The 26,865-nt window shown below is 41.4% G+C and overlaps 1 protein-coding gene across 1 annotated transcript in view; it reads right to left on the bottom strand.

The window, feature by feature from the left end:
* SLC28A3 (solute carrier family 28 member 3) overlaps positions 1 to 26,865 on the bottom strand; it is a 312,588-nt gene that overhangs the window by 38,115 nt on the left and 247,608 nt on the right. The window contains exons 10-13 of the mRNA XM_085633118.1: positions 20,687 to 20,767; positions 17,592 to 17,717; positions 9,292 to 9,422; positions 8,091 to 8,259 (exon numbers count right to left, since the gene is read on the bottom strand). Coding sequence (XP_085489244.1) covers positions 8,091 to 8,259; positions 9,292 to 9,422; positions 17,592 to 17,717; positions 20,687 to 20,767 — 507 coding nt within the window. The remainder of the gene's footprint in view (positions 1 to 8,090; positions 8,260 to 9,291; positions 9,423 to 17,591; positions 17,718 to 20,686; positions 20,768 to 26,865) is intronic.

Raw genomic sequence — 26,865 nt, 5'->3', positions numbered from 1 at the left:
AAAGCGGTGAATTTACACACTTACCAGGACAACTCAATACCTCGAAGAAAGCCATCTGCAACAGTGCAGATGAGCTGTCCTGCAGTTCCCCCGGGGAACAAGCAGGCATCCACTTCTGTCAGGATAGCTGATCTCAGCAAAAAGACAGAAGTGGATGCCTGCTTGTGCCCCGGGGGAACTGACAGCAATAATAAAAGCAAAGCACTCGCGAAGCGTCATTTTCGTTGCTATGACAACGAAAGCTTCGCAAGATGGCGTCGGACTGTCCACAGTCCGACGGACACACGCATGCTGTCTGCTATGGACACATGGCGATAGCAGCCATGTTTGTCCATGCAGACGCGTGCATGCAAGCCCTCCGCAGAATTGATTACAAAAGGTACTCGCAATAGCGAGAAGCAGCGCATGCGCTGATTTCGCTAGGCGAGACCTAAAAAGGTTACAACATTATGTACACGCCTTCCACTGAAGTGTTCTTGTTTTAGAATATGAAACACTTACAACATATATGTGTGCTGTTTGGACAGTAAAAGAGACTCATGGTTGGAAAATATTGATACCTATTTAAGACAAAAGAAAGGCCTTATCTATGAAAATGAAAGCCCTTTATTGATTTATAATTCCTTGAAGAGAAAAAATCTAAATTATTATAATAATATTAAAAGACAAATCTCTGTTTGCGCCAAGTGACAAACAGGCCCTCTAGGCACCAGTGGCGAAAAGCAAAATGATGGGGTTCCCCTGCAGACTGTGGTGAGGGCCGTTCAAACTCCCATATCAGTCTCTCAGATTCTCAGTGGGTTCAGATTGAATTGGGAGCCCCCTAAAGGGTGAGGTCTCCTGCGCTGCAGGGTTGCAGCGGCCTGTGTTACGCTTACGCTCCAGCGTTTCCACTGTGGGAATTGGATCTAGAAAAAAATGAACTGCAAAATCAACCAAACCCCAGTATTTAGCTCCAAATAATAGATCGTTGAATAAAGAGAGAATGCTACGTACATTAAAATAAGTTCAACGTCTCTCTGTGGTATTTTCTAAAAGCAAATTATGTGTATTCACTACCACATATTACGTATGCTTTTTGTCACCATCCCAAGCAGTTTCAGAGTCTATAAAGTATAGGGGGCCTTATTTATGAAAACTGTTGCATCGCTGCGTGAAAACAGCGATATGACAGTTTTCACTGCCCCCTCCTTGCGACATGATGGATGCGTCATATTTACTATATGACGCATCATGTTGCAAGGAATGACAGATACGTCAGTATTACTGACGTATTTGTTGGCGCAAAACTGACGCATTGCTGGAGTTGTGTTGGAAGCGTGACACAACTCCAGCAATGCAGGGGGAAGGGCTATGATTATTGCACTGCATCAGTCTAACGCCAGCTGTGAGGCAGGCATAAGATATTGACGCAATGGCATCCTAGAAGTCACGCACTGAAATCTCATAGATTTCACTGCACCACTTCCACGAGTCTTTCTTGCGTCTGAAAGCCCACCCTGCATACATTATACCTGACACAGGTATAATGTGGCGCAGGGCTTTACAAAGTGACGCATCTGCCTAGATGCGTCACTTTGTAAATAGGGTGCAACGTGGCGCATATTTTACACTGCTGATGCGTCACAAAAAGTGACGCAGCGGCAGTGCAAAAGTGACACAGGGGTTCAGAAATAAGCCCCAGGGTAATTTGCTCTGGCATGAAAACTTCAGAATTGAGCACTGTTTTTTACAATTAGGGGCTGATTTATAATTTTTTAGTGCAACACTGAAATTAATGTTGCTTCACTGTGTTGCACAAGAGGGAGAAAGCAGCGAAGATCCGTATTTATATAAGGTGGTCTGCCGCTGCTGTCATCCCCTGCACCGCTGCACTATAAAGGCTGACTAGCACCACACATATGTACAAGGAAATGCTGGAGCGTGGAGCTGCACCAAATTTGGCAGCGCCGTGCTCCGACATTTCCAAAACGCAGTGATGTGCTGTATTTACAACAATATGGCGCACTCCTGTATTTTCCCTGGTGCTCGCACTAAAATTAGCTCTATTGCGCCAACCCAGGCAACCTTGCTCCAAAATGCGAGGGTGCGTGCGTTGCAGGGGTTGATTGTTTATGTGCAGGAAGGTGTCCCTGCACATAAACAATTCATAATGGTGATTTGCTACTTCTATGTATACTGCGCAGTACACATAGAAAAAGCAAAAACAAAGAGAAATAAAAGCATTTCTCCTTGTTGCGCCAACATCTGCTCTCGCTGTCCATTCGTTTTTGGCACTGCCTCAGATTTACACAACCTGGTAAATCCGGGGCAGCATCAAAAAGCAATGGGCGTTGCGGTGGAATGTCCACAGCAACACCCATTGCATGCCCCTTTCACGAAGACACCTGCTTGAAAAGGTACCATGTTTACAAAGCGGCGTTAAGCCACAAAAAGTGGCTTTTAATGCCACTTTGTAAATATGGAGCAGTGAATTTCGCTACAGGAATACCGTTAAAATTGACATTCCTGTGGTGCAAAGCCCTTGTAAATATGTCCTACTATCCTTCTACCATGGGGCAGATGTGTGCTGGTCCTGTCTAGCATAGGATTTGTACCTGAAGCATACCCTTCCAGTGCACATTCTTATGCGCAGACTAATTCTGAAGCATTTCACACACTAATGGGTGCTGTGCAGTGCAGCAAACGTGCAATGTATGGAATGTTTGAAGAAATTAAATCATTTCTCCTTGTTAGCACTACCTTCAAAGAGGTGTTAGTTTGCACTCATCCACCCAATTAACACCGTAGTGATTCCCCTTGACACAATGTGGCAAAGCAGAGAGCTGAGTAAAGGGCACCCTTCCAGCACAATGTATCATTTGCTCTGGAAAGCAAATACCCTTGAAAGACTTTCCCCAACCTAGCACATTCCTGCTCTGTGGAGGTCTTTGGTTTCAGAAATCATATTATGTTTGAACCATCTCTGATTTAGAAGGTCCAAAACATTCCAATGTATAGGTATACAGATCCCTGTGGATCTGAGAAGCAGATTGGCTCCTTCAGCTCTTAGCAAAGCCGTGGCCAAGGAGATTCAAGCCACTTCAGTTGAGTCCATTCAGTGAGCGAGTGGGTGTTAACAAGGGCACCTCTGAAGTGGAATTGTGGTCTTACTCTGGATGATTCGGTGGTTGCATCATTGGATACAGTTCCTTAGGAATAACAGGAATCTTTGTAGGGAGGAGGGGTCTCTATTTCCGGTGGTTGAGACCTCAAAATGTCCATCTTTTATAGGTGTAGAAATGTAACAAGAGATCACTGTATCTTGAGTGTTGTTGGGTTATGAGTAAGTTAGTAGTGTACTGTAAACGCATGGTTGGTAAACTAGAAATAAACTGTACTTGAGAGGATACGGCATAGACTGCCGGTAGTAGTACACAGATTGCAAAACTCTGCAATGCAGAGACATTTGTTTTCTTTCTTTCAAAAGGTAAAAACGTCCTGGACTTTGAGTACCCAGCTTAACTAATATATTTCTCAATTGTTTTTACTGTAAAAAATGATTTGTTAAATTATTTTGCTTTAATGAGTTAATCTATGGGCCAATCATGCAGCATGCTAATGGAGCTACTAGCAAATCTAATTAGCCTACAAGATGATTGAGTGGCTCATGTAAATTATGCAGGGTGGTGTTTGGATGGGAGTAGACATCAGGTCATTCAGTGCTAACTGCCCTTTCAGGCCTTCCGTGGATGTCTTCACATTGAAGATTATAGTGTGTGCTTGTTTAAAGTATTACCTAGGGACCCACGATGATCATAAGTTGGCCGGTACTCCTAGCTTCACGACCCAACTTAGTGTCGTCAATCCCCTTTGTTAGTGAAAACCTTGCTAATGGACAAATAGACAAATGGCGATGTCATGGTCCATTTCAGCGACCCTGACATAGCACTATCGCTATGCTGACCGGGAACTGTAGAAAGGCAGGGGAGATCAATAGTACCCTGAATAAGGGTCCATGTTGTATTTTGTGTTGTCCTTGCATCATGCAAGGAGACGCAAGGACAATACAAAGGCCTGATGTGCTTTTTAAAGAAATGAACGTAAGGCAACTTCTTGTGCTGTATTACGCTACATTTCTACATCGGTGGCATTCCATGGGTGAAGCCTGGGCATTCCCATGCATCCTACCATTGTTTTGGCACTTTCTCAGATTTACAAAGACTTGTAAACCTGGGAATGCAACAAAATGCTGCGCCTTCCCAAGTGAGGCGTTAACAAAAAGAAACATCTTTATTTCACCTTGTTATTTCATCTTTTCATGCGTGCTGCATTCTGCAACACACATAGAAAGAGGAAAATGCCTCTAAGAAGTTTTTTAATTCAGGGACTGTTTTTAATGCAGGGAGGAGTTCCTTCCTGCACAAAACCAATCCTACCTGTAACACTATCACACTTCCACTGACGTGCAAGGGTGCCTGCATTGGCGCTAGACTGCACATAGTACGTCAATGCAAAAAGAGAGCAGAAATGCTCCATATCTTTGGTAAATATGGGGCATTTCTACTCTCTCCCTTTCATTCAAGCAGACAGCATCTTTGCTTGCTGCCCTGCATTGCGTGAAAGTGAATGTGCCCTGAGGTTTTTGAATGAGTCTCAAGGGGTAAGGAGTCCTTCCGAATGCTAATGGCAAATTTGAACACTCCACAGTATCATAAGCAACGCCTTCATAGAAAGTCAAGTTCTAAACGGTATGGAGATAGATAGAATTTGTGCTGTGTCTGTGAGAGAGAGTACTGAATCAATTTTAAGGCTGTGCTCTGTATTCCTGTATTCTTTGGTCCTTTAAGGTAGTGTTGGCCCTCAGCATCAAAAGTTGCACCGGGCCAGTAAGAGGAGTATGTTCTATTGTGTTCTTGATGTCATCTGAAATTGCAACTAATGGTGAGACAGCGTCTCCACGAGGTCGGAAAACTGTTTGTTGCACAGAAAGGAGGTTGTTTTTCTCTTGGAAATCTGGATGAATGCTCCTTTTTACAGCATGCAAGAAACCACACTTCGAAACATGTCTATAATACGTTAGGTCCTTGGGGTCTAGACTTTGCTTCTTCAGAATTGGTTTGATGTAAGATGTTTTTTAATTTGCTGGTGAATTCTCCAAATGATAATATTTGTTGATTATTGCTCTGGCCAGTGTGGATGCAGGAGTTGATTCGAGAATGTTCTTGAATATATATATAGGGGGCAAAGGTCAGAAGGTGATCCATAGATGTTGCTTGTTGTTATTAGTTCAATTGTTTCTATTACGGATAGAAGACTAAGTAATCATAGTTTTGCATGTATGTTATTAAGAATAACAATTCAGAGTTGTTGAAATACTGATCTAGTTGCTGGCTGTCATGGAGGGAAGATCTTTGTTTTTTTAGTAAGGTGATCTGCAAGAGAATTGCATACTTTTCAAGAGTCATCGGTATGATTTAAGGTGCGGTTTAGTTTACCGATGACTTTGAATAGTTCTTTAGTCAAGTTGGTGGCATCAGAAAAGTACTTTGAGTAGTGGAATTTCTAGATTTCTTTTTTTACAGAAGCATTGTAGTTTTTGCATTGTCTTAGTATCATGTTTTCATCTTTAGACTCATGTGGTCTAGAATTAAGATTTTCATTTACTGTAGATTTATATTCATGTTGAGCCAATTCACCTTTTACCATGGTTGGCTCTGTAAAGAATTTTTAAGCGACGCCACTTTGTTGAGGGCTTCCTTTATGGAATTGGTTCATAGACATTAATGGGTTAATGTGTTGCATTGCCAAGAATTCCTTCTGGACTTATTGATGTTTAAAGGGTTCCATGGTCTGTTAAAGGAGATGTCATTAAGTAGACGCAGTGGAATTGGGAGGTTTTATATAGAAGTAAATGCGATGGTTGTCACTCCACGTAATGGGCTATGCTTCTTTGACTAAGAAAAGATCCTCGGATGTGTATATGACAGCAAGGGCATAGCTAGCAGGATATTCCCAATGACAAACTGGGGGTAATAGACCACCTCAAATTTATTAAACAGATCTGCTAGTTGGTGGTGGATCAGTTTATCAAACAAGTTGTTGAGGTTTGCTTGCATCCACTAAATAGGACCACAAATTGTGTATTTGAAACAGGTTTAGTACAACGAGGACATCCACAAATGAGGTATTGTGTGGAGGTGATCAGTAGATTAGAAGGAATGAGATGCTGACGGACTAAGGTTTTGAACAGCGAATAAGTAAAGAATCACACTCTGGTGCTGAATGATCTTTGATCATGGTAATTGTTAGAGAGATTTTGTAGACTACAGCTATTCATTCATCACCCCTATTTGGTCTGTTTTGGTAGAGTGTTTTAGGTATAAGTTTGGTATGACTTCATACGGAATGGCTGGAGTAGCATCTCCTATTAGGAACAGATGTAGGCTGGAATCATTAGGTAGGTCATGTATGTATATCCCATTCTTTCTTAAGGCTCTAGCATTAATCAGGATGCAAGATAAATGTTTGTTGAGGTGACTAGAGGATTCAGTGGCATTTTCTTGTTCTTGTTGTGTAGATACTTAATCTTAGAATAGTGGCCACGGGAGGTGGAAAATTGATATAATTTCTCTGCACTTTGAGGTGCTAGTTGTCCATGGACTAGTTGGTCACTCGTGCAATTAGGGGTCAAATTTGCAAACCTTTCAAGCAACCCAGTGTAGCAAGGTAACTGGCTGTGCTGTATTGCGTGGAAGGGAAAGAGAGCCGAAATGGGCCATATCTACTATGATATGGCACACTTCTGCTCTCTCATAGCGAGGCAACCTAGCGCCAATGCAGGCACCCTTGCACCACTGTGCAAGGGTGTCTTCGCTATAAGGAGAATTGTTTTTGAGCAGGAAGGGATATTGTGAAAAACCAATAACTGATACACATTGGTACAACGTTTATATTAAACAGTTCCCCCAAACGCTTCGGAGTGGAGACAGAACTGAAAAACGCAAGGGAATTTTCTAATTTATTTTGCCAACAGCGTGACCCACTACATCTATCCTATATCTACTTCAACTTTTTATCTTTCTATCATTAGTTTGTTCTCCGTTGTACTGATGAAATGTACATGTTTATAATTTATTATGCCTAATATTAGCATTTAAATACATGTTATTAATTTAACCTTTACGTATTGTAATTTAACCTTTCGATATTTTGATTAATTTTATCATTTATTTTGTTAACTGAACCATAACCTTTAACAATATGGAATTCATTTATAATTAGTTTAATTTACCATAGCAAATCTAATATATGATGCTTTAACGTAATAAACTAACTTTGATCTTTAAATATATTTAATTAATATACATGTATTTCATTATTAAGTTAACACTAGTATTAAAATAATTTATAGCACTACTTTGGGCTTGTTTTAAACATGATTTTGAATTAACGTAGACATAAAATATGCAAACAATATATCTGAGGGAGAAACCCTCCACAGTCCCCTATAATTATTAATTAATTGTATTAACATCATTTAATGTCAATGTCTTAATTGTTCAGTAACCCATTACTTACAATATGATTTTTACATTGGTGCTATAGTGGCCAGCAATGTGAGCCTCACCTTAGTTGTCTTCTTTGCTGAGATTGCATAGTTGTTAGGCGAAGTATTGGACCCCATGGAGAGGGGTGCACCTATCCTACACACACAGTTCTCCACAATTACATAGCAGTAATACAAAAAAAACTATTCCAGAAAATAATGTTACTATACATACTTAGTGGAAATTCGCATGTATGTGTAGCTGAGGGAGTCTTGCAAGTGGGCATGCAGTTGTAACTCTCCATCATTAGGAGATAGGAGTATGCCTACACATTCAGATACTTGCAACTTCTTTGTCAATCAACTTCAATCAATTTATGTTTGCCAGCTAGAAATGCTGGTATTGTGTCCAGACCTACTTTCAATGGATATCTTAACCCAGCAGCTCCATTGATCCTCCCTCCAACATTGGAAGAAACAATCTTAATTTGGCATCCAAGCCCCACAGAAACCCCCATAATATCCACATACAATCCGTTCTTGAAAACATATGATTACTCGCCTCAAAACTCAGTTGTGGATAGTCAAACATGTTCCCCAGCCAGGCCAGGACTGCATTGAAGAAGGCCAGCAGGGAGAGGAAGGCCATGAGATTCACTGCTATGTTTGCCACCAGTGGGATGGAGGCAGAGGCCCCGAGGCTGGCTGCTTCCAACAGGTTTCTTGCATCTCTTAGTGGAAAAAAAGATCACAGTGACATTGGGCAAGCAACACCTGCCTATGCAGCCATTTGTTTGTCCCTGATCATTTCTGCATAGTTACATCATAGGGTGAATTATGGGAGTGTTTATTAACAGGAACAATTTATATGATGTCACATTTTTTATTTGCCAGTTACAGATGTTCACCATGCAACCTAAAATGTTGGATATTGCCCACAATAAGCAAATATGATAATTAGGACAACATTAAGAGGATTAGAAAGTATTAGACACTTAATTAAAGCCAATCTAAAAGTTGCTGCTGAATATCATGTGGTTACTTGGCAGACAGTTATCTACAGTATTTCACTGAAAAAAGGAGTATAAAGCAAATAATATCCGGTTGTAAAGCTGGGTATGAGTCTAAATGAAGCAAAATCAGACCTACCTTAGTTTGTTTCAGTGACATTACGCATAATGGATTAAACTTTATTTTAGTTAAAAGTATGCATTGTACAGAAAACTATGTGAAAAATTAATCTTATAGAAATATAACATCTAAATATGTCAGATAGTGAGAATTGTGAGTCACTATTGAAGCCACAAATCTCTTCACCTTGGCTATGACTTAATCAGTGGTGGACGTCGCACAATGCAGGCCCCTGGCTACCAAATACTCCTATGTGGGTTTTGCCAGCAAGAACATTGTTGGGGATCCTTAACATAAGCAAACTTATCCATATGTTTTCCAAAATCCAGTAAACAAACAAAAACTCTAAAAGGACATTTTACAGATTGCACAAATGGCTGTTAAATAGGTTTCACTGTGGGCAATTAAATGGCAATTGTCACCACCTGGGACGCTTTTCTCCCCTGCCTTGCAGATGTCTTTCTAGCATTAATTATTTATACTCCATGTCCTGGTAGACCTCACTGCCATTAGCTGCTGTGATGTCACTGCTGGTGGGCAATCAGGGGGGACATCACATTTTTGTGCTTCAGCAGTGAAGATGGCAGAGAAGCAATCATAATGTCTTAAGAGTGTTTTTATTGTCTACTTACCCTTTTTCCAGTTTCATGCCAGAGTGCAGAGTTACTTTGGTTGCTTGGGTTTCAGGCCAGAAGAGTTTAGCGACAGCTAATGCTGCTGGCGCAGACATCACTGATGCAGACAGTAAATGTGAAGAGGAAACCTGGAATTCCAAAAAGGGGTTAGTTGATCTCTGTACTTTGCAAAAAGAACAGTTTAAACCTTTGTTAGGTCTGGCCTTTACTGCCTCACCTGACAATTAAATAAAATTATATATAATATACCGTCTTGCATATTTTGCTTCCACCCACCATATCATATATCATTGGGCAATATATCAGTCCACTTCAGTCATAGACTCTCCTTTGTGTGGGTTACTGCAATATGCTTGTGGAAAATGTGTACTTCCACCATAAAATACAGTCCCTTCACTACGAGTGCTATTGGGACAATTTGTACTATCTTCATAGGTATAGGGGGGCATATTATCAAGGAACGGCGTTAAAATTATCGCCACTTTAGCGGCAGAAAACTGCTGGTAAAGCGGCGATAATGGGCTTGATTATATGTCCTTGAGAATTCCCATAGAAGCCCATGTTCTGGTGTGAACATGGGCTTCTATTGGAATTCTCTGCGGCATATTATCAAGCCCAAGTTTTCTGCTGCTAAAGCGGCGATAATTTTAACACCATGCTTGATAATATGCCCCATCATTTGCTCTTTAATCGATATATTTTTAACTCTTGCAAGGGCCCAGCAGCTTCCCATAGAGTGAAACAGTTATATCGACAGGCAGTCCATTATCCAAGTCTGCAGAGCAAACGGGTTTTAGCATTGGATAGTTCAGGCAACAAACGGGTTTCCACGGATTGTGATCCTATGCCTCGGGGCTCAAGGCGGAACTGAACAGGGAACATTGATGTCAGGATAGGGCTCACATTCACTGGACTGACCCAATTATCGAACCTGATTAGCAGTCTCACTAGACCATCTACCTTCTGCACCTTTTATTTGTACTTTTAGCCTCAGACTGCAAATTTGTCAGAACTCCCTAACCGAGCCTCTTTTCCATCTAGATAGCCTCATCATGGCCTTCTGGGAATTCTTCTCTCTCAAAACATCTCTCTAATCTGGGATATTTTCCTTTAACACTGCCTGCCTTTCACATATACAGTAAAATGCCATGAACTTCAAACAAAAGATCTAAAGGGAATTCCCACATACCCTGATTGCTGATCAGTATCAGTCTGGTCAGAAAGAGTCTCTCAAAACAGATCTTCTAATTTTACTCACAACAAGGACCACTGGTTTCACTATCTACACAGAACCCTTAATATAGATAGATGATCCGACCGGTTTGTCAACCACCACTCTCCTTATTCCTTCTATCAATATACCCAATGCGCATCTTGTACACACCATTACATATGACGCCTACCCACTAACATTCTTCCAACTAGCAATGCAGCCACCTCCCTTACTCTTTCTCCAGTCTTCCCAGTAGAAACTCACCTCTTACTGTCCTCTCACTAATTTTGGTCCTCTTCACACAAATACAGAGGTGGCAACTTCTTCAGTTTTCTTGCCCTATCCTTCTCTCTGCCTCTTTTCTATCTGCTCCCTTTCTAACCCCTCCTCCATATCAGACTTCCAGATGGGGCTCTGATGAACACCAACCTCCCTTCTCTAAGATTAATAACTTGGAAGCATACCTTATGAACAGATCCCTCAACCTCCCCCTGATGATGCTGCATCATTATAAACCATCTCTCCATCCACCATCTATTTCTCTTTCTTCTGCGCTCTGATCCCTTCTGACTTTTCTTTCCAAAAAAATTAACACCTTGTCCCAAGCAATCTCTCAAGTCAATACTTCATTGTCCACATTTAAATGTGGCTCACACCATATCCCTCAACGTAGGCTTCATTCTCTGAGGAATAACTCCTGGGCGAAAATCCACCTAGGAGCAGCTGTGACCCTAGGCATAACAGAAGAAAACATGCACTGGATGATGAAGTTCTTAATGAATTCCTCAAATGTTATGATAACATATACGCAGTCAACAAACACCCATAACCAAATCCAGGATTGCTTCGTTATCCCCATTATCCAGAACCACAGCCCTCATCCAGACGCCATCCATACCCTCCACCAAAAAATAAGGGACCTACCAACCTCACTCAGATTTCCACTGATTACCTCAACTTCCCTACTTTCATATCCACTCCCTCAACTCGTGCTTCAAACAATGCCCTATCCCTTATTCTTCTCCCCATTGTTCCATTCTCTGCTGTGACCGTGAAATCGGACATGGTGGTGGTAGAGATGCAAATGACTTCCACTTAAAAAAATACATTCCTTCCAATGCCTGCCTCTTGAAATATGCACTCACAAGGCTTCCAGCCTCATAATGAATGTCATATATCACCATCCAGGTGAAAACAACACGTTTGTTGAGGAATGCTTGGAATTTAAACCAGCACAACTTATACACACACGGCCCGCTTCACAGACCTAACTTAAGACAAAATCCTAAACTTACTACCATTTTGGTATTCACAGAAGGCACTTACTCATTTTGGTATTCACAGAAGGCACTTACTCATTTCGGTATTCACAGAAGTTAGGAGTCCTAACTTTAGGACTCCTAAATGCCTCCTGTGAATACCGAAAGTCTTAAAGTTAGGATTTTTCTTATTTTAGGAGTAGAAAAGTTAGGACTCCTAACTTTACTACTCCTAAACTGAGAAAAATCCTAACTTCAAGACTTTCGGTATTCACAGAAGGCATTTAGGAGTCCTAAAGTTAGGAGTCCTAACTTTACTACTCTTAAACTGAGAAAAATCCTAACTTTAAGACTTTTGGTATTCACAGAAGGCATTTAGGAGTCCTAAAGTTAGGACTCCTAACTTCTGTGAATACCGAAATGAGTAAGTGCCTTCTGTGAATACCAAAATGGTAGTAAGTTTAGGATTTTGTCTTAAGTTAGTTCTGTCAATCGGGCCCACAGTCTTTTTAGTGGACTTCAATCTCTACTAGGGGGAAGAGAATAACAAATCTGTTTAATGTGTTCTATTTTCTATGTGAAAACAATCTTCAACCACACTGTCAGAAACCAACTCATTACAAAGGCTCTATTCTGGGCCTCATTATCTCCAAGGGAAAACTTCTGACTACTCTTGTCCCCATTCCAGTGGACAATGAAATCCTTTGTTCAAACAAAAACTTCAGGTCAAATTAAGAGAGAAAAATCATGATTTCATGACACCAAATACATTGATACCAACAACTCTGCCAACAAGGCTCGAGGTATCCTTCACACTCCTTATGCACAGTGGTAAATTAATGCCACAACGATGGGCTACAATCAGTGGATGAAATACTTGATTATTGATTTGTTCTGCTGAAAAGCAAAAAGGAAAAGTCCCAAACCTTTTCTCCCCTGGTACTCGATAAAAGTTTATGCTGAAATAATGAAACTTTATGAATATGTTCTGCTGTAAAGTAAAAGTAAAAGCCCCAAACCTTGCTCCCCTAGTCCTTGAAGAGAGTTTATGCTGAAATAAAACATCTGATTCTTTTTGATAAAAACTGGTGACAAGCACCCTCTCTCTCCAGTCTCTCTACTCTCAGGCCTGACAGAAGTAACTACAAATCTAACATCTTCAGAGCTTAATCTAGTCACAATAAATCTATGCTTCAAGCTACTAAATTTCGTCCAAAGCTTCTCTTTGACATCATTAAACAATTGAGCACTCAGTACTCCACCAACATGGCCTCCAGACCAGCTACTATGGACCTGATTATGAGTGGGCCGATTAAATCCAACCCGTGCGTAAATGGATCGGAATTACAAGGTAAAAGGTATTTAATGCATCCGATAATGATCGATTGTGTTAAATACCTTGATCTTCTATAAATTTCGGCAGGTCAAACCTGCCCAAATTTAATTGGGGAAATGTGTGCAGTATTTACCTAACCTTCGGGAATTTGGTGCGTTAAACACCAAAATCCCCGTTATTCCCCACAAGCTTGAAATAGGAGCTATATTTTCACACCTGATAAATAACGTACCCCAGGCTGTCCTTATTTATCAGGTGCGCTAAATTGCACCTGCACTCGTAATCAGGGCCAAAATGTGAAAAATGTGAAATCTTTGTTTTAGAGAGATTAGTCCAATGAGCAATCGCATCCACCAAGCTCCACCATCCATCCCATTACTGTATTAGAAACCACAAAGCCCGAATGTTGCCCTTTGACACAGACTCCAGGCCAGAACTACTTGAAACATTTCCTGCAAAGGATGAAAAAGGAGGTAAATTTAAGTTTTATCAAAATGCTTTCCATCCAGTTTCTTCACTTTGTATTCAAATAAAATCAGTCTAATTCAGGATAGCTGATTGTGGATTCCAAATTCTAGACAACAGTTTTTCATGTCCTCACAGTGCTTCTCCTGTCTCCTGGGAATTATTTTTCTTTAGAATCTGCTTATTAGGTTTTGAACAAAATACAACGATAACACTGTTGCAATAAGGCACTCAATTATATTACCATCACATAAATTGCATTGTTTCCCACCACAGTTCAGTTAACAGTTCCATTTCCATATAACCACCCTTCCTCACTGTAGACTCCTAGCAAAAGAAGATCCGGGAGCTCATCCCAGCTAGTTCATCCCTGCCTCCATCTCACAATCAATTGTAACAACTGGGCCCCTTTAGTCCATATTGGCCACAACACTCTTCCACGGGCCCAAGGTATTATCAAACTTGCAGGGACAACCTCTGTTTCTATAGACCACCTCTTCTGCTCTCATGCACCAGCTGAGGATAGAGATCCATTCAGACAACGTTGGGATTTTTGTCCACCCTTAGTAACGCCCTATCGCTCTTCTTGCCACATCAGTGTCACGTTGCAAAAGAGGAGCATTCACCTATCCAGTGTCTGCTCCCCCAAATGCCCAGTGTCACCAATTGTACACTGAGCTTTAGTGAGCAGTCCAGAATGGAGGCGGTCCTAACTCATACCGCTGCCCAGAATCCCTTAATCCCTGGGCCCTCATACAGGGTATGAATCAGAGATACTTGCTGCCGACATCCCCTGAGGCATTGATCGTTGTTTGTCCTCCTCATCCTGTACAATCTGGTTCTTGTGCAGTATGCCCTATGGAGGATCTTCAACTTAACCAGCCTTAACCCCACCCAGATGAACACCTCCCTTGGGTATCTGCAGGCCTTCCCCCATGCATCATCTTTGAGCCTCCCTAGATCTTGTTCCCATTTTCACTGAAGTGTGTCAAGGGGAGGTAAACTATTCATAAGCAGAGTTGAGTATATCTGTGAGACCACAAGACCACAGATGTTTGTTGAGCGGGCCCCAGTATTTGTAACTCCAATGATGTCTCCTTCATGATGTCACTTAAGAGGTCCCAGTATCCCCATGCGATATGCTTTATCCGAAAGTAAAGAGAAAACTGACTACAAGTCAGTTCAAATTGTGCTTGTAATTCAGAGGACGGTATCATCTCCCCCTCCCGCCAGACATCTCCCAGTTTCAAAATACCCAGTACGTCCCATTTTTTATGACCTTCCACATGTTGTAGGTATACCAGCGGAGTGGATTCCCAAAGTGGTGTCTCAAGTGTCACCCGATCTTTCCACTCTAATGCCGTTGTCGCTCTATGCCAAATCCTAACCACCATAGCGGTCGGACCCGGCAGTCTGGCGGCGCCACCCATCGCGTACAACTGACTGGGATATCCCCCCAGATCCATAACGCCCCTGTCCGCATACAACAAAGGTTCCTGTTGTGTTGCAAATGCCAAGTCATTGATAAACAGCAACTGGGATACCCAGTAATAGAGCCTCAGGTTCGGGAGGGACACTCGCCCCATCAACTGGCTTCCAGGTCAGGGCAGAGAGGGAGATAAGGGTTGGGCCCCCATCCCATAGCAAATGTCTATTCGTCTCAACTGGGAATTTTTCCAGTAGCCAACAATCTTCCTGTACTCCAGCAACTTGTCACTTCCAGAATCCTCTGCAAACTGCAGGCTCCCGTGGCAGACCAAGACTCCAAAAGCCCCAGGACTCTGGTCTGGAAACTGTCTTTGTCAGCCATGGGCAAGTAACTTCGGCCATAATGCAGGTGGAATTTAGGACACTTTTCCTTATATTTTCTCTATTTGCGGCAGTGTTCACACTTTTACAAACCTTAAATGGGGCTATCAGTTTGCATACATGCAAGTGACATCATACCTACAAAAGTAAAGCCTACATATCATTATCAAATGGAAGTATTGTGAATGTGTCTGTGTTGTTTAAAATAAAATGAAATTATTTTTGGCAGCATTTGTAATTAGCATTTCTCCTGCTTCAGTACTGGTTACTGAATATCTCTATTAATAGCTAAGGAACTGCAAAACCCAATCTCAGGTCACTAAAGCATATTTTGGGTATACATAAGAAAAAAAGATTAATGAAACATAGGCCTAATTAAAAACAAAATGCTATAAAACAGAATGGAGCTAGAGGCAGGAAAGAGAATATGAATTGTTTTGATGTACGCATAAAACTAACTAGTACAACATCAACAGCAAACAAGTCAAAAAAGTCAAGATCAGATATATGCAATGCAGTGACACCCTTCACGGCCAATGAACAAAAGCATTAGACACATTAGACAAGGAGGGACTTAACAAGGAGGGACTCGTGGATGAGGGATAGCTGGGCAGTAGATTACTTTGTAAGAAAAAGGAAAACAGCACATTGCCTAAAGGTTGTAACTCACATTATCGCTTGCAACAACTTTAGCAGTGTCATTAAAATGCCGCGACAACCACAATCGGAACTAGTTTGAGCCTACATCATCCATTGACTCTGCCTCTTTATTATCCTGAAATTGAAAATAATCTGAGGTTGTTTGGTGGAAAACTTCCAACGTATATTATCCTGCAAATCTTTCAAAAGTCAAAATTTTAGAAAAGTTTCTGCCTTTTTTTGGACAACTTTAAAATTGATTTAGAATTGAAGACATATTAAAAATATAACCATACAATCTATGTGCTCACCAAAAAAGAGGTTTGGCCCCTGTTTCCCGCCGGAGATTTAACAAGTGAAACCTGTTATTCCATGGTGGCCGTAATACCATGGGCATTTTTGGCCTGCTCAAAGCTTTCCCCGTTGGAAAGAGTAATAACACCACTGGTGTACTGATGGTAAAAAAAACAAGGTAATGTTCATTTGACACTGTTTAGCTCTGCAAATTCCTCCATGTAATACCTGAAAGGATTTGCAAATGGTAAATCACAACTCCAAGATCAATTTGTGCACAATTCAGAAGTAGAATTGGGAGTAAAAATCAATTGTACATGATTAAAGGTGTGGTATGGAAGTCAGAATGAGCCTGGCTGGAGCTATTGCCCAAAAATGATGATCATGCTAACTGAAACACTTGTTTAAGAAAATTTTGGAAACAGTAAATAAATACGGACAAAAGAACTGATAGTGACGTTGGGCCTAATTCACAAAAATACCGACAAAAGAACTGTCAGAAATGTCTTCCCCGCCTGATTATATTTTATGGTTTTTCTTTGGTCTCAGTAAACTCTTGAAAGGTTTGCATACAAATTACTGTGCCACCTCGAGTTGTACTCCTGAGAAAGTCATGTCACATTTTTTGCAGTATCATTGCCATAATGTGTAATTTTATTGACTGTCAAATTCCGCTTTAGGGAATGGCAGCACTGCTGTGCAATAGCAAATTTTGTTTTTTTTTCTTTATCAGGAAAACATTTTTCTTTAGGAAGAAACCCCTTTCTCCTACACCCCAACAAAGTCTGGTGATGTTCTGTTCCTCTTCCCACCCGTGAAAGGTATTTTTTTTTTTAGAACTTCACTGGTGTAAACTGCTGATCTTGTCCTGGTTGGGAACGAGTCGTGGATGCACACACACTGGCATGTTTCTCTGTGTTTACATACCCACAAGGCAAACCATACTTAGATCCACCCCTTCTATCGCATTTACTCTTGTGAAAGATAACGTAACTGTGTCGCTGTATTACGCAGGAGTATATGACTCAATACCTGCAAGGCCACCTTTTAAGAATGCTGTGCCACCATATGTCCAGCGATTTCCAATCATAAAAGTAATTTTAGGATCGAAAAACCTTAAAACTTTTTAAATGTAATTGAACCTACAATACATTCAATGTCTCTTATGTAATCTTGGGACGCTGTGCGCATAATTACTTAAAATGAGTGTCTAGTAAGCAGAAATTAATTTACGACATGTAGAAACACATTTGGAATGCAGACGTATGTTTTCTGTCCTTACCCCAAAGGAAATATATGCTCCTAGCACACTTCCAGCGATGGTAGAGAATCCTGCTGTCATGACTGCATGGATTTCCGACTTTGTGAGATCATTTAGATATGGACGGATCAAAAGAGGAGACTCTGTCTGAAAAGGAAAAAGCATATATTAAAGCTTTTTCGACAACGTCTAACACCCAGAGAAGTTCAGAAAAGCGGTAGTTCTCATGATATTCATTTGTTCAGATGAGTAGCACTAATTTCTTACCAATTTAATATCCATCCATCCATGTGACAAACTTTACATTGGTAAAACTAAACAAGAGAATAAGAAATAATTGGAAAACACAAATCACAAATTCACTGCAAAATCCGGACAGACCCTATGGTCAACCATGTCATGTCTGTGCACTAACTACAGCGAAGGAGAACTTACGTGGATTGTGCTAGCCGCCATTAATCTAAATCAATAAGTGATTCTCTCCCTCACAGACTAGATGCCCAGTACCCGGATCAAGTTCAACGCCTGCATGACCGATATCACTCACTGGAAGAAGACCAAATGTCTAAAGCTGAACACCGACAAGACCGAAAACATGATCTTCGGGAAGAGCACATCAGCGTGGCACTCCACCAAGGAACTAACAGAGCTAGGTCGAGCCCCACCCCCACCAGCCACTCCAAGAACCTCAGGATCATCACTAACAGCAACCTCGACAGATCTTCGGGAAGAGCACATCAGCGTGGCACTCCACCAAGGGACCAACAGAGCTAGGTCGAACCCCACCCCCACCAGCCACTCCAAGAACCTCAGGATCATCACTAACAGCAACCTCGACAGATCTTCGGGAAGAGCACATCAGCGTGGCACTCCACCAAGGGACCAACAGAGCTAGGTCGAACCCCACCCCCACCAGCCACTCCAAGAACCTCAGGATCATCACTAACAGCAACCTCGACAGATCTTCGGGAAGAGCACATCAGCGTGGCACTCCACCAAGGGACCAACAGAGCTAGGTCGAACCCCACCCCCACCAGCCACTCCAAGAACCTCAGGATCATCACTAACAGCAACCTCGACAGATCTTCGGGAAGAGCACATCAGCGTGGCACTCCACCAAGGGACCAACAGAGCTAGGTCGAACCCCACCCCCACCAGCCACTCCAAGAACCTCAGGATCATCACTAACAGCAACCTCGACAGATCTTCGGGAAGAGCACATCAGCGTGGCACTCCACCAAGGGACCAACAGAGCTAGGTCGAACCCCACCCCCACCAGCCACTCCAAGAACCTCAGGATCATCACTAACAGCAACCTCGACAGATCTTCGGGAAGAGCACATCAGCGTGGCACTCCACCAAGGGACCAACAGAGCTAGGTCGAACCCCACCCCCACCAGCCACTCCAAGAACCACAGGCTCATCACTGACAGCAACCTCGACATGATAGCCCAAGTCAATGTCGTCACCGCTTCATGCTTCCATACCCTGAAGATGCTGAGGAGGATTTTTAAATGGCTCCCAATCAGCACCCAGAAAACTGTCACGCACACCTTTGTTACAAGCAACCTGGACTAAGGGATCACCCTCTGTGATTCCTGGCTTTTTCAGCAGGTTTATCCCCAGACATTTTGCTTTTTGCCCTTCCGTTTTAGACCTCGTTTTTGTTGGTTTTAGTACTCTGGGCACTTTAGCACTGCTATCCAGTGCTGAAGCGCATATGCTCTCCATGTAAATTATGTTTATGGATTGGTGTTTCCATGATTGGCTTACTTGATTTATTAGTCAGTCCCTAGTACAGTGCACTGTGTGCGCCCAAGGCCTGTAACTCAAAAATTGCTAGTTGCAAGTGGGACTGCAGCACTGATTGTGCCACCCACACCAGCAGCCTTTCAAAATATATCTCAGACCTGCCACTGCAGGGTCTGCGCGCAGTTTGACACTGCTATGTCGAACTGGCAAGTGCACCCACTCTGTCATCTTTCTAATGTCCATATAAAGTAAGTAACATTAAACTGAATAAAATAAAAAATGGCAAGATTGTGTTATTTGAGGGGTGTATAAAACACGTGTTAATGTTATAATTGTTGTAATAATTAGACAAAATAGAGAAAATAGTTCTCTCTTAGCAGGAATGAATCCCATGCCGAATAATATTAATTTGGGAAAAGATTGCAGTAATAAGCACCATGTGCAGAGCTTTCTTGAACCCAGCTATACCACTGCGTTCAACTGAAACACAGTTACCGGGAAAATAATACCATTATTTAGACTTATTAATGTGTAAAGTGAATTTGGGTTTCAACTCCTTTAAAGCTATTACGTCTCATTTTCTACAAGGCGTTATGGATAGTTTGCTGAAGAAAAATATTCTCTTACACTTGTGTGCCAAAGACAAACATAATTTATCACCATCTTCAATTAGAATAGATCAATAGATTGTGACTAGTTCAAGCACATTGAATTTCATTGGTTGAAAAGTAATTATGCCAATCTGTGCTACTGAATCACAAACTTCATCCAGTCACATTGGGGCCGATTCACAGAACTAATCTGAGATAAAATCCTAAATTTACTACTTTTTGAATTCACAGAAGGCATTTAGTAGTAGTAAAGTTAGGACTCCTAACTTTACTAGTACTAAATGCCTTTTGTGAATACTGAAAGTCATAAAGTTAGGATTATGTCTCCATTGAGTAGTAGTAAAGTTAGGAGTCCTAACTTTACTACCACTAAATGCCTTCTGTGAATTCAAAAAGTAGTAAATTGAAAAGTTAGGATTATGTCTCCGTTGAGTAGTAGTAAAGTTAGGAATCCTAACTCTACTACTACTAAATGCCTTCTGTGAATACCAAAAGTAGTAATTTTAGGATTTAATCTCAGATTAGTTCTGTGAATCGGCCCCATTGTTTGAAATGTAAATTTGGTGATACGTCAGGAAAACTGAATGACAGTGAAAGTACTACGCAGTTTTCAGTGTGTGAACATGTACTATGAATATATGTTTTTTTACGTTTTCTTAAAGCATAATCGATTCATAATCACTTAAAATATTTCAAATGATCACTTATGTAAAAGGAGTTGTTACAGAATAGTGCACTATTTCCGTCACTTACCTGTCCCACAAATATGTTTCCTGATGCAACGAGAGACTCCGTCGGTGAGGTTCCCATGGTAACCTGCATTACCCAGCCAACCTTTGAAAACATGAAGACAAGTCATCCTTAATTTAGTAACCAAGTCACAAGCAGCCTAGGCAACATTGTCGTTTCCTGCGCATTTAAAATCTCATGAGGCCAAATGTTATTGGATGCTCACACACCGATCATTCGGGTGGTTTAAAAGTACAAAAATCAGCAACTTTCAAAACAAGAAAGTGCATGAACAGGGGGTACTTCGAGAGAAACCTCTCCCTTCCACCGTGTTTTATTGGAGCCAATAAATAATAAGGAACGGATCAAACAAGCCTATATGCGTTTCAATTACACAAGAATAAGTTATTTGATTCTTAGTTATTACAGTTTTTCGTTCAAAACCATCTAGGCCAATAGGTTGTATTCCCCCCCCCCCCCCAAAAAACAGCGCAGTTAACGAATCATTGCTCGGCTTTACATTATCAAAGAGAAAACCGTATCAGAGAATGGAATTCTGCAGTCATCACGCCGAGCTTTTTTTCAACTAACAAGAAATGCGCCAATTCAAGTTAGAAACAGAAGTAGCAGCTTGGTGCCATCTAGTGGATCTTTTGATTACTTCGCTTGATCGGATTTCCAGTGTTTGCGTGCAATCAACAAACCGAGGGCCGGATGTACGACCCATTTTTGCATGCGCAAAAGGGTTCGCAAACCCGTTTGCGCATGCAAAAACCTATTGGGCCATGTCCATAGCCCATTTAGCGAGTCGCAATTTTTTTATGACTCGCTAAATAGGTTTTGCGACTTGCTATTTGGAAGGGGCGTTCCCTTCCAAATAGTGAGTCTCAAAACCATGTTCAAATGTTTTGCAACCGCAATTGCGGTCGCAAAACACTTGCAATTACCACCTACCACAAGTGAGTGGTAATGCATTTGCAAAACCCTTAGCAAATGCATGCAAAATAATTTTTAAGGGGAGGCAGTGGTCCCACTTAAAACATGAAATGAAAACGTTTCATTTAATTTTTTTTAATTGCAGCCCGTTTTCCTTAAAGGAAAACGGGCTGCATTTGAAAAAAAAAAAAAACTGCTTTATTTAAAAGCAGTCCCAGACATGGTGGTCAGCTGAGCCCAGCAGGCCACCATCCCTTGGGCTGGCATTCCCAATGGGTTCGCAAATTGCGAGAGGCTCATTAATATTAATGAGCCTCGCAATTTGCAACCCCATTGGGAATGGCAAGCAGTGTTAAACACACTGTTGTACATTTCAGTTAGCTCCTTGCAATTTGCGACTCGCAGTGTCGCAAATTGCGAGGCGCTGAATGAAATGGTCGTACATCTGGCCCCAAATATATTTAGGCATTGCTTAGGTTTGCTTAAGTTAAACAATCATAAATGCTGGTTATTATAAAGTATTATCAAGCACTTTTAGTTAAACTGAATTCAATGCACAGAAAAACTGAAAAACCTAGCTATTTTTCAGGCCGAGAGATTCTAGACTTTTCAATGCAAATATACCTTTACAATATGTGTCGGAAGATATTGGTCCATTAGATGGCAACAGGACGCTATCTTTGTTTTCCAACCTGATTTGCCGCATTTCTCGTGTGTAAAAAATGCTCAGTGTGTTGATTGAGAATTCCATTTCTAGGTTTCGCCTGCAAAGTCCTTGCGCTGTGCTTGTGAAATCTTTTGTAATGAAAAAAAATCTTAAAAGGGGCTTGCATCCCGCCCTTACTTTCCATTTGCTTGTATGCGCGTCACTCCGTTTTCCTTGCTTACTGTTGGATGCAGCATGCTATTTCCTGTTGTGCTTGTCTTTTTCTTTGTGTGTTTTCTTATCACTGGAGCTTGGACCAAGCCCTCCCTTTGAACTTTTCCTCCGCCTTTTATGGTCCTACATTTTTCTTTGTGATTCAGCGGGTTTGACGACTGCATGATATTTGTCTATCTCTGCTTTCGTTTTTCCGATGTAGCTCCATTCTTTTTTAATACTTTTTACATTCTTCTCTACTGTAATACATACGCAGTGTATGTGTTTCGTCTTTCCATTGCCCATTGTTTAACACACTCCCTTGTGTTTGTTCACCACCCCCTCCCGCATTTTTTTTGTGCTATATTACATATATTACATAGCGCAAAATCGACCCCAAGGTATTGGAGCACGTTACACAAAGAGATTAAGTGATTTGCCCAGAATCACAGAATGTTGAGCCTTCCACTAAGACTCAAACCTGGTTTTCCAGCTTCAAAGGTGGTCGCTCTGGCCCTTACGCCACATCCTCTCCCGTCAAGATCAGCATTTAAGGTGGCTGGCTCTCCTATAGAACTCACAATTATATAATGTATTCATATTATGTGTTCCAAAGCAGCGCCGTCCATCTTGTTTTTGTATGATACTTACATTCTTCACAATTGCATTGTAACTGGTGCTCACGTAAAGCGCTCCAATACCTTTGGTCGAGTTTGCGCCATATAGAGCTGCAAAAACAACCCATCTACTTCTTTCCATTCCTGATACAAAATTAGCAGGGCCACACAAGAGCACCTTGGAAAACTTCTTAAAAATACATAAATAAAAATAGGTCTTGAACTTGCTGCATCTTCTCAATGAGTGGATCCAATAGCAAGCATTGGTAAAGCCTATAGGTTGTGCCTCTGTAAAATCTATTGGCTTTGTCAATGTTTTTTTAAGACCGCTGTTTGCTGTCCAACATGGCTTAAACTTTTTTTTTGTTTAAAAGAGCTAAGATGTGGAGAGCGTCGACTGTGTCACAGTCCTTTTTTAAAAGTTCAAACCATGCTGCCCAGAAGCTAGCGCTGCTGTGTAACATTTTTTTTCTTTTTTCACAAAACGTTATTTGTATTTTTAGACAACAAAGCAGACAATCCATTCCGTTTCGTTAAGGCCGGTGACATTTTAACAATATGTTCCTTTTCAACATGGAATGGATTTCCAACTAGTGATCAGACATAATTACATCCTTTGTGATCTATTTTCACCGCTTTACATCAGTTTGACTAATATTTACACATGCCAACATTAGAACTTAACTCCCACCTCCCCCCCACTGGTAGTCTGCTCTGAGTCTTTTCTGTCTGAGTTGATACTGGTCTCTGCTATCTAAGGGTTGTCATAGATCTTGTGGTATGTCGTGTCTGTGTTTGTCTCCGTTGTTATCACTAACTGGGGGCAGGGTGGGCTTTCAGATTAGTGATCATTGCCGTCCCAGCCCTGATATCATCTTGTATTTTATCATCTCTTTGGACCTGTTTCATCCCTACTTTCTCCGCTGTTGCCCATTCGCACACGTCCTTCAACTATATTTTGCATCTCAGGGGTATAGGGCTCATCCACATGATCGCAATTCGCCTTTTTGCCAAAATTAACCTCAGGAGTACAAATTTCCTGCTAAGTTTCCTATTTTTGGGGGTGGGCAATAGACCTAATAGTCCTGTACATAGCTCCTTGGGGACCTCTCAGCCTGTGGCCTCCTGTATTTTCTGCAGGATTTCTGACCAGAATGAGGTTAGAGATGGGCACGTCCACACCATATGCAGGAATCCAGCCTCCGGTTCCCTACATCGGGACATTCTCAGGACCGGTCCGGGTACATTTTGCCTAGCACTTTGGGGGTGAGATAGGGCTGATGTACAAAATTGTATTGGATCAGTTTAAAGCGAGCTTTGGAGTTCACCATTTTGACCCCTCCATGTATCCTTCCCCATTCCCTTTCCGTCATGGAATCTCCCACCACCTCATCCCATCTCGACTGTATAGGGAGTATTCTCCTTGGCAAATCTTCGTGTATCGCATGGTATAGGTGGGTAATCAAATGACCTTGAGCCATATAGAGCCTTACTTGCAATATTTTCGTTATGGGAGGCTCCTCAGGGAAGGATGGCCAGAGGTCTCTAGCTACCCGGGATATCTTTACATATTGTAGAAACTGCCCTCTGCCCAAATCAAATGAGGCTTCCACATTCTCTCTGCGCTGCTGTGTAACATGGCAAAAAACATTGACAAAACCAATATATTTCGCAGAGGTGAAACCTATTGGCTTTGCCAATGCTTGTTACAAATGCTGTTTTCTCTTTAATCATTTAAAGCTGAGTAATTATTTGTTAATTGTGATGGGTTTTAGGAAAAGACAGTCCATTGGCTTAGATGGTTTTGAAAGATCAATTAACTAACAAATCAATTAACTAACAGTTGTGTAATTGAAATGTATATAATTGTTCGATTCATTGCTGTGCTCATGCGTTTGTTCCAGTAAAACACTAAGGGCCTAATTTACAAGGCCATTGCGCAGACATTGCGTCACTTTTTTGACGCACTGGCGGCGCAGTGGGCCTTCCCATATTTACAAGAGCACCTGAAGTCACCCTGTGACGTTTAATGGCCCAGGAAATATTGGCCCCTTTCACGCATTACTCTGCATGAAACTGACGTTCGATTGGTGTTGCTGTGGGTGTTCCCACGCAACATCCAAGGCACCTGACACATTCCCAGATTTACAAACTGGGAATGCGTCAGAATCCTACGGCGCTAAGAGGAGAAAAACTATTATATCTCCTAGTTTTTTTTCCCTCTTTCTATGCTTGCTGCATTCTGCTGCACGCAGAGAAAGAGGAAGATGCCATAAATTATTGTTGTTCTCAAGGAAGGTATCCCTTCCTGCACAAACACAATCTGCACACAAAAAAATACAGGGTGAGAATGTCACAACTGACGTATTAAAAACGTGTTTACTGGTCATTTTTACCACATCCAGATATTCCTTCACAGCTGATTTGGGGTTCATACAACTAGATCTTAACTCGACAAAGCACTGAATGAATTAGTTTTGCAGAGTTCCCTTATCATTTTAGAGCAAATAACTGTTGCGTTTGGTTTCTCCAAGTACCTTTCATTAATTGTAAAATTAATTTACATATCTCTGTTGAAGCTTCTACCTATGCCACCTGCAGTGCCGAGCGTGCATGATAGTTTTTTTTCCCACTTGCCATAACTTCTCAGCAGGATGCTGGTACCTGGTTTGAACAGCCACCTAATTAAAAATTGTCTCTTAACAGGCTTTCATTTCATTTCAGATTTTTCTGCTTCTGCTCACCACAATGGTTGTGCTCAATTCCTTGCTAATTTACTTTATGTATTGCTGCAATTAAAAAATCTGCCAAATTAATGACTTCCATTAACCTGGGAACCATTGAAGTTAAAAACAGTTTTTTGCTCTTTTTATTTAAAAATATTGTTCTTGAAAATACAAAGTTTTAGAACAAAATTTGCGCAGGGAATCACGATCGGCCTCGCAAAAAAATCCATTGCTACCTTGATGTGAACTCCTACCTTTCCAACCACAGCCCACCCCTCTCAAACTTTGCCAGCCGCCACTGGTCTTGGGGTACGAAATGATGCAATGCAGCATCACTTTGTGATCACTGATTCATAGAAATGATGGAAAACCGTTCTCAAATATTGTTGAATTCTATTTTAAACTTTCAGAAACATAAGCTAACAAAAACAGCCCAAAATTGCTCCAGCAGCAGGATTCGTGGGCAGTGGGCACCATCTTGCTGAACTTTCCCATTACAAGGAAATGGCGACCAGGCCTCCATATCTCACGGAAGTGGGTGGGAAACTAAAGCATATTAACGTTGGGGGGGGAAAACCCAACTCTTGGCCCCTGTCATCAAGTGGTCTATTAACAGCCCCCACACTAGCTCTATGCTGATCTATTCCCTACTGACATTGGCCTCTAGTCTTTTCATTGCTAATATGTTACAGAACCGGAAGAGAAGGAGAAAGAGAAGCGAGGTGAGTATACATGAGCAGTCCGAAGCATGAGTCTGGCGGCTCCATTGCACATGAAGCTGGAGATCATTTGTATTTTGTGGAGATACAACTAGGCATGTGTAACTCTTGCAACAATCTTATTTGTCACCCCCCTCCCCCATGACCTCCTGCTCGGACTCCCTCATTACCACCTGGTAAAAGTGGGCTTAAACTTTCCATAGCCCCTGTCCCACATATATTTCATTTGTTTTAAAGTGCTGGTAAAGTCTGACTTTACTAATCGACTCAGCTATCCACATAAAATACCGATCAGGTCTTTGCAGCAGGCATATTAAAGCTCTGTGCTACTTTATGACAAGTCAAA

Source organism: Triturus cristatus, chromosome 2_1, assembly GCF_964204655.1.
Source record: "Triturus cristatus chromosome 2_1, aTriCri1.1, whole genome shotgun sequence".
NCBI classification, from domain to species: domain Eukaryota; kingdom Metazoa; phylum Chordata; class Amphibia; order Caudata; family Salamandridae; genus Triturus; species Triturus cristatus.
Note: the sequence above shows the minus strand (reverse complement) of the source record. Positions and strands in the feature narration are given on the sequence as shown.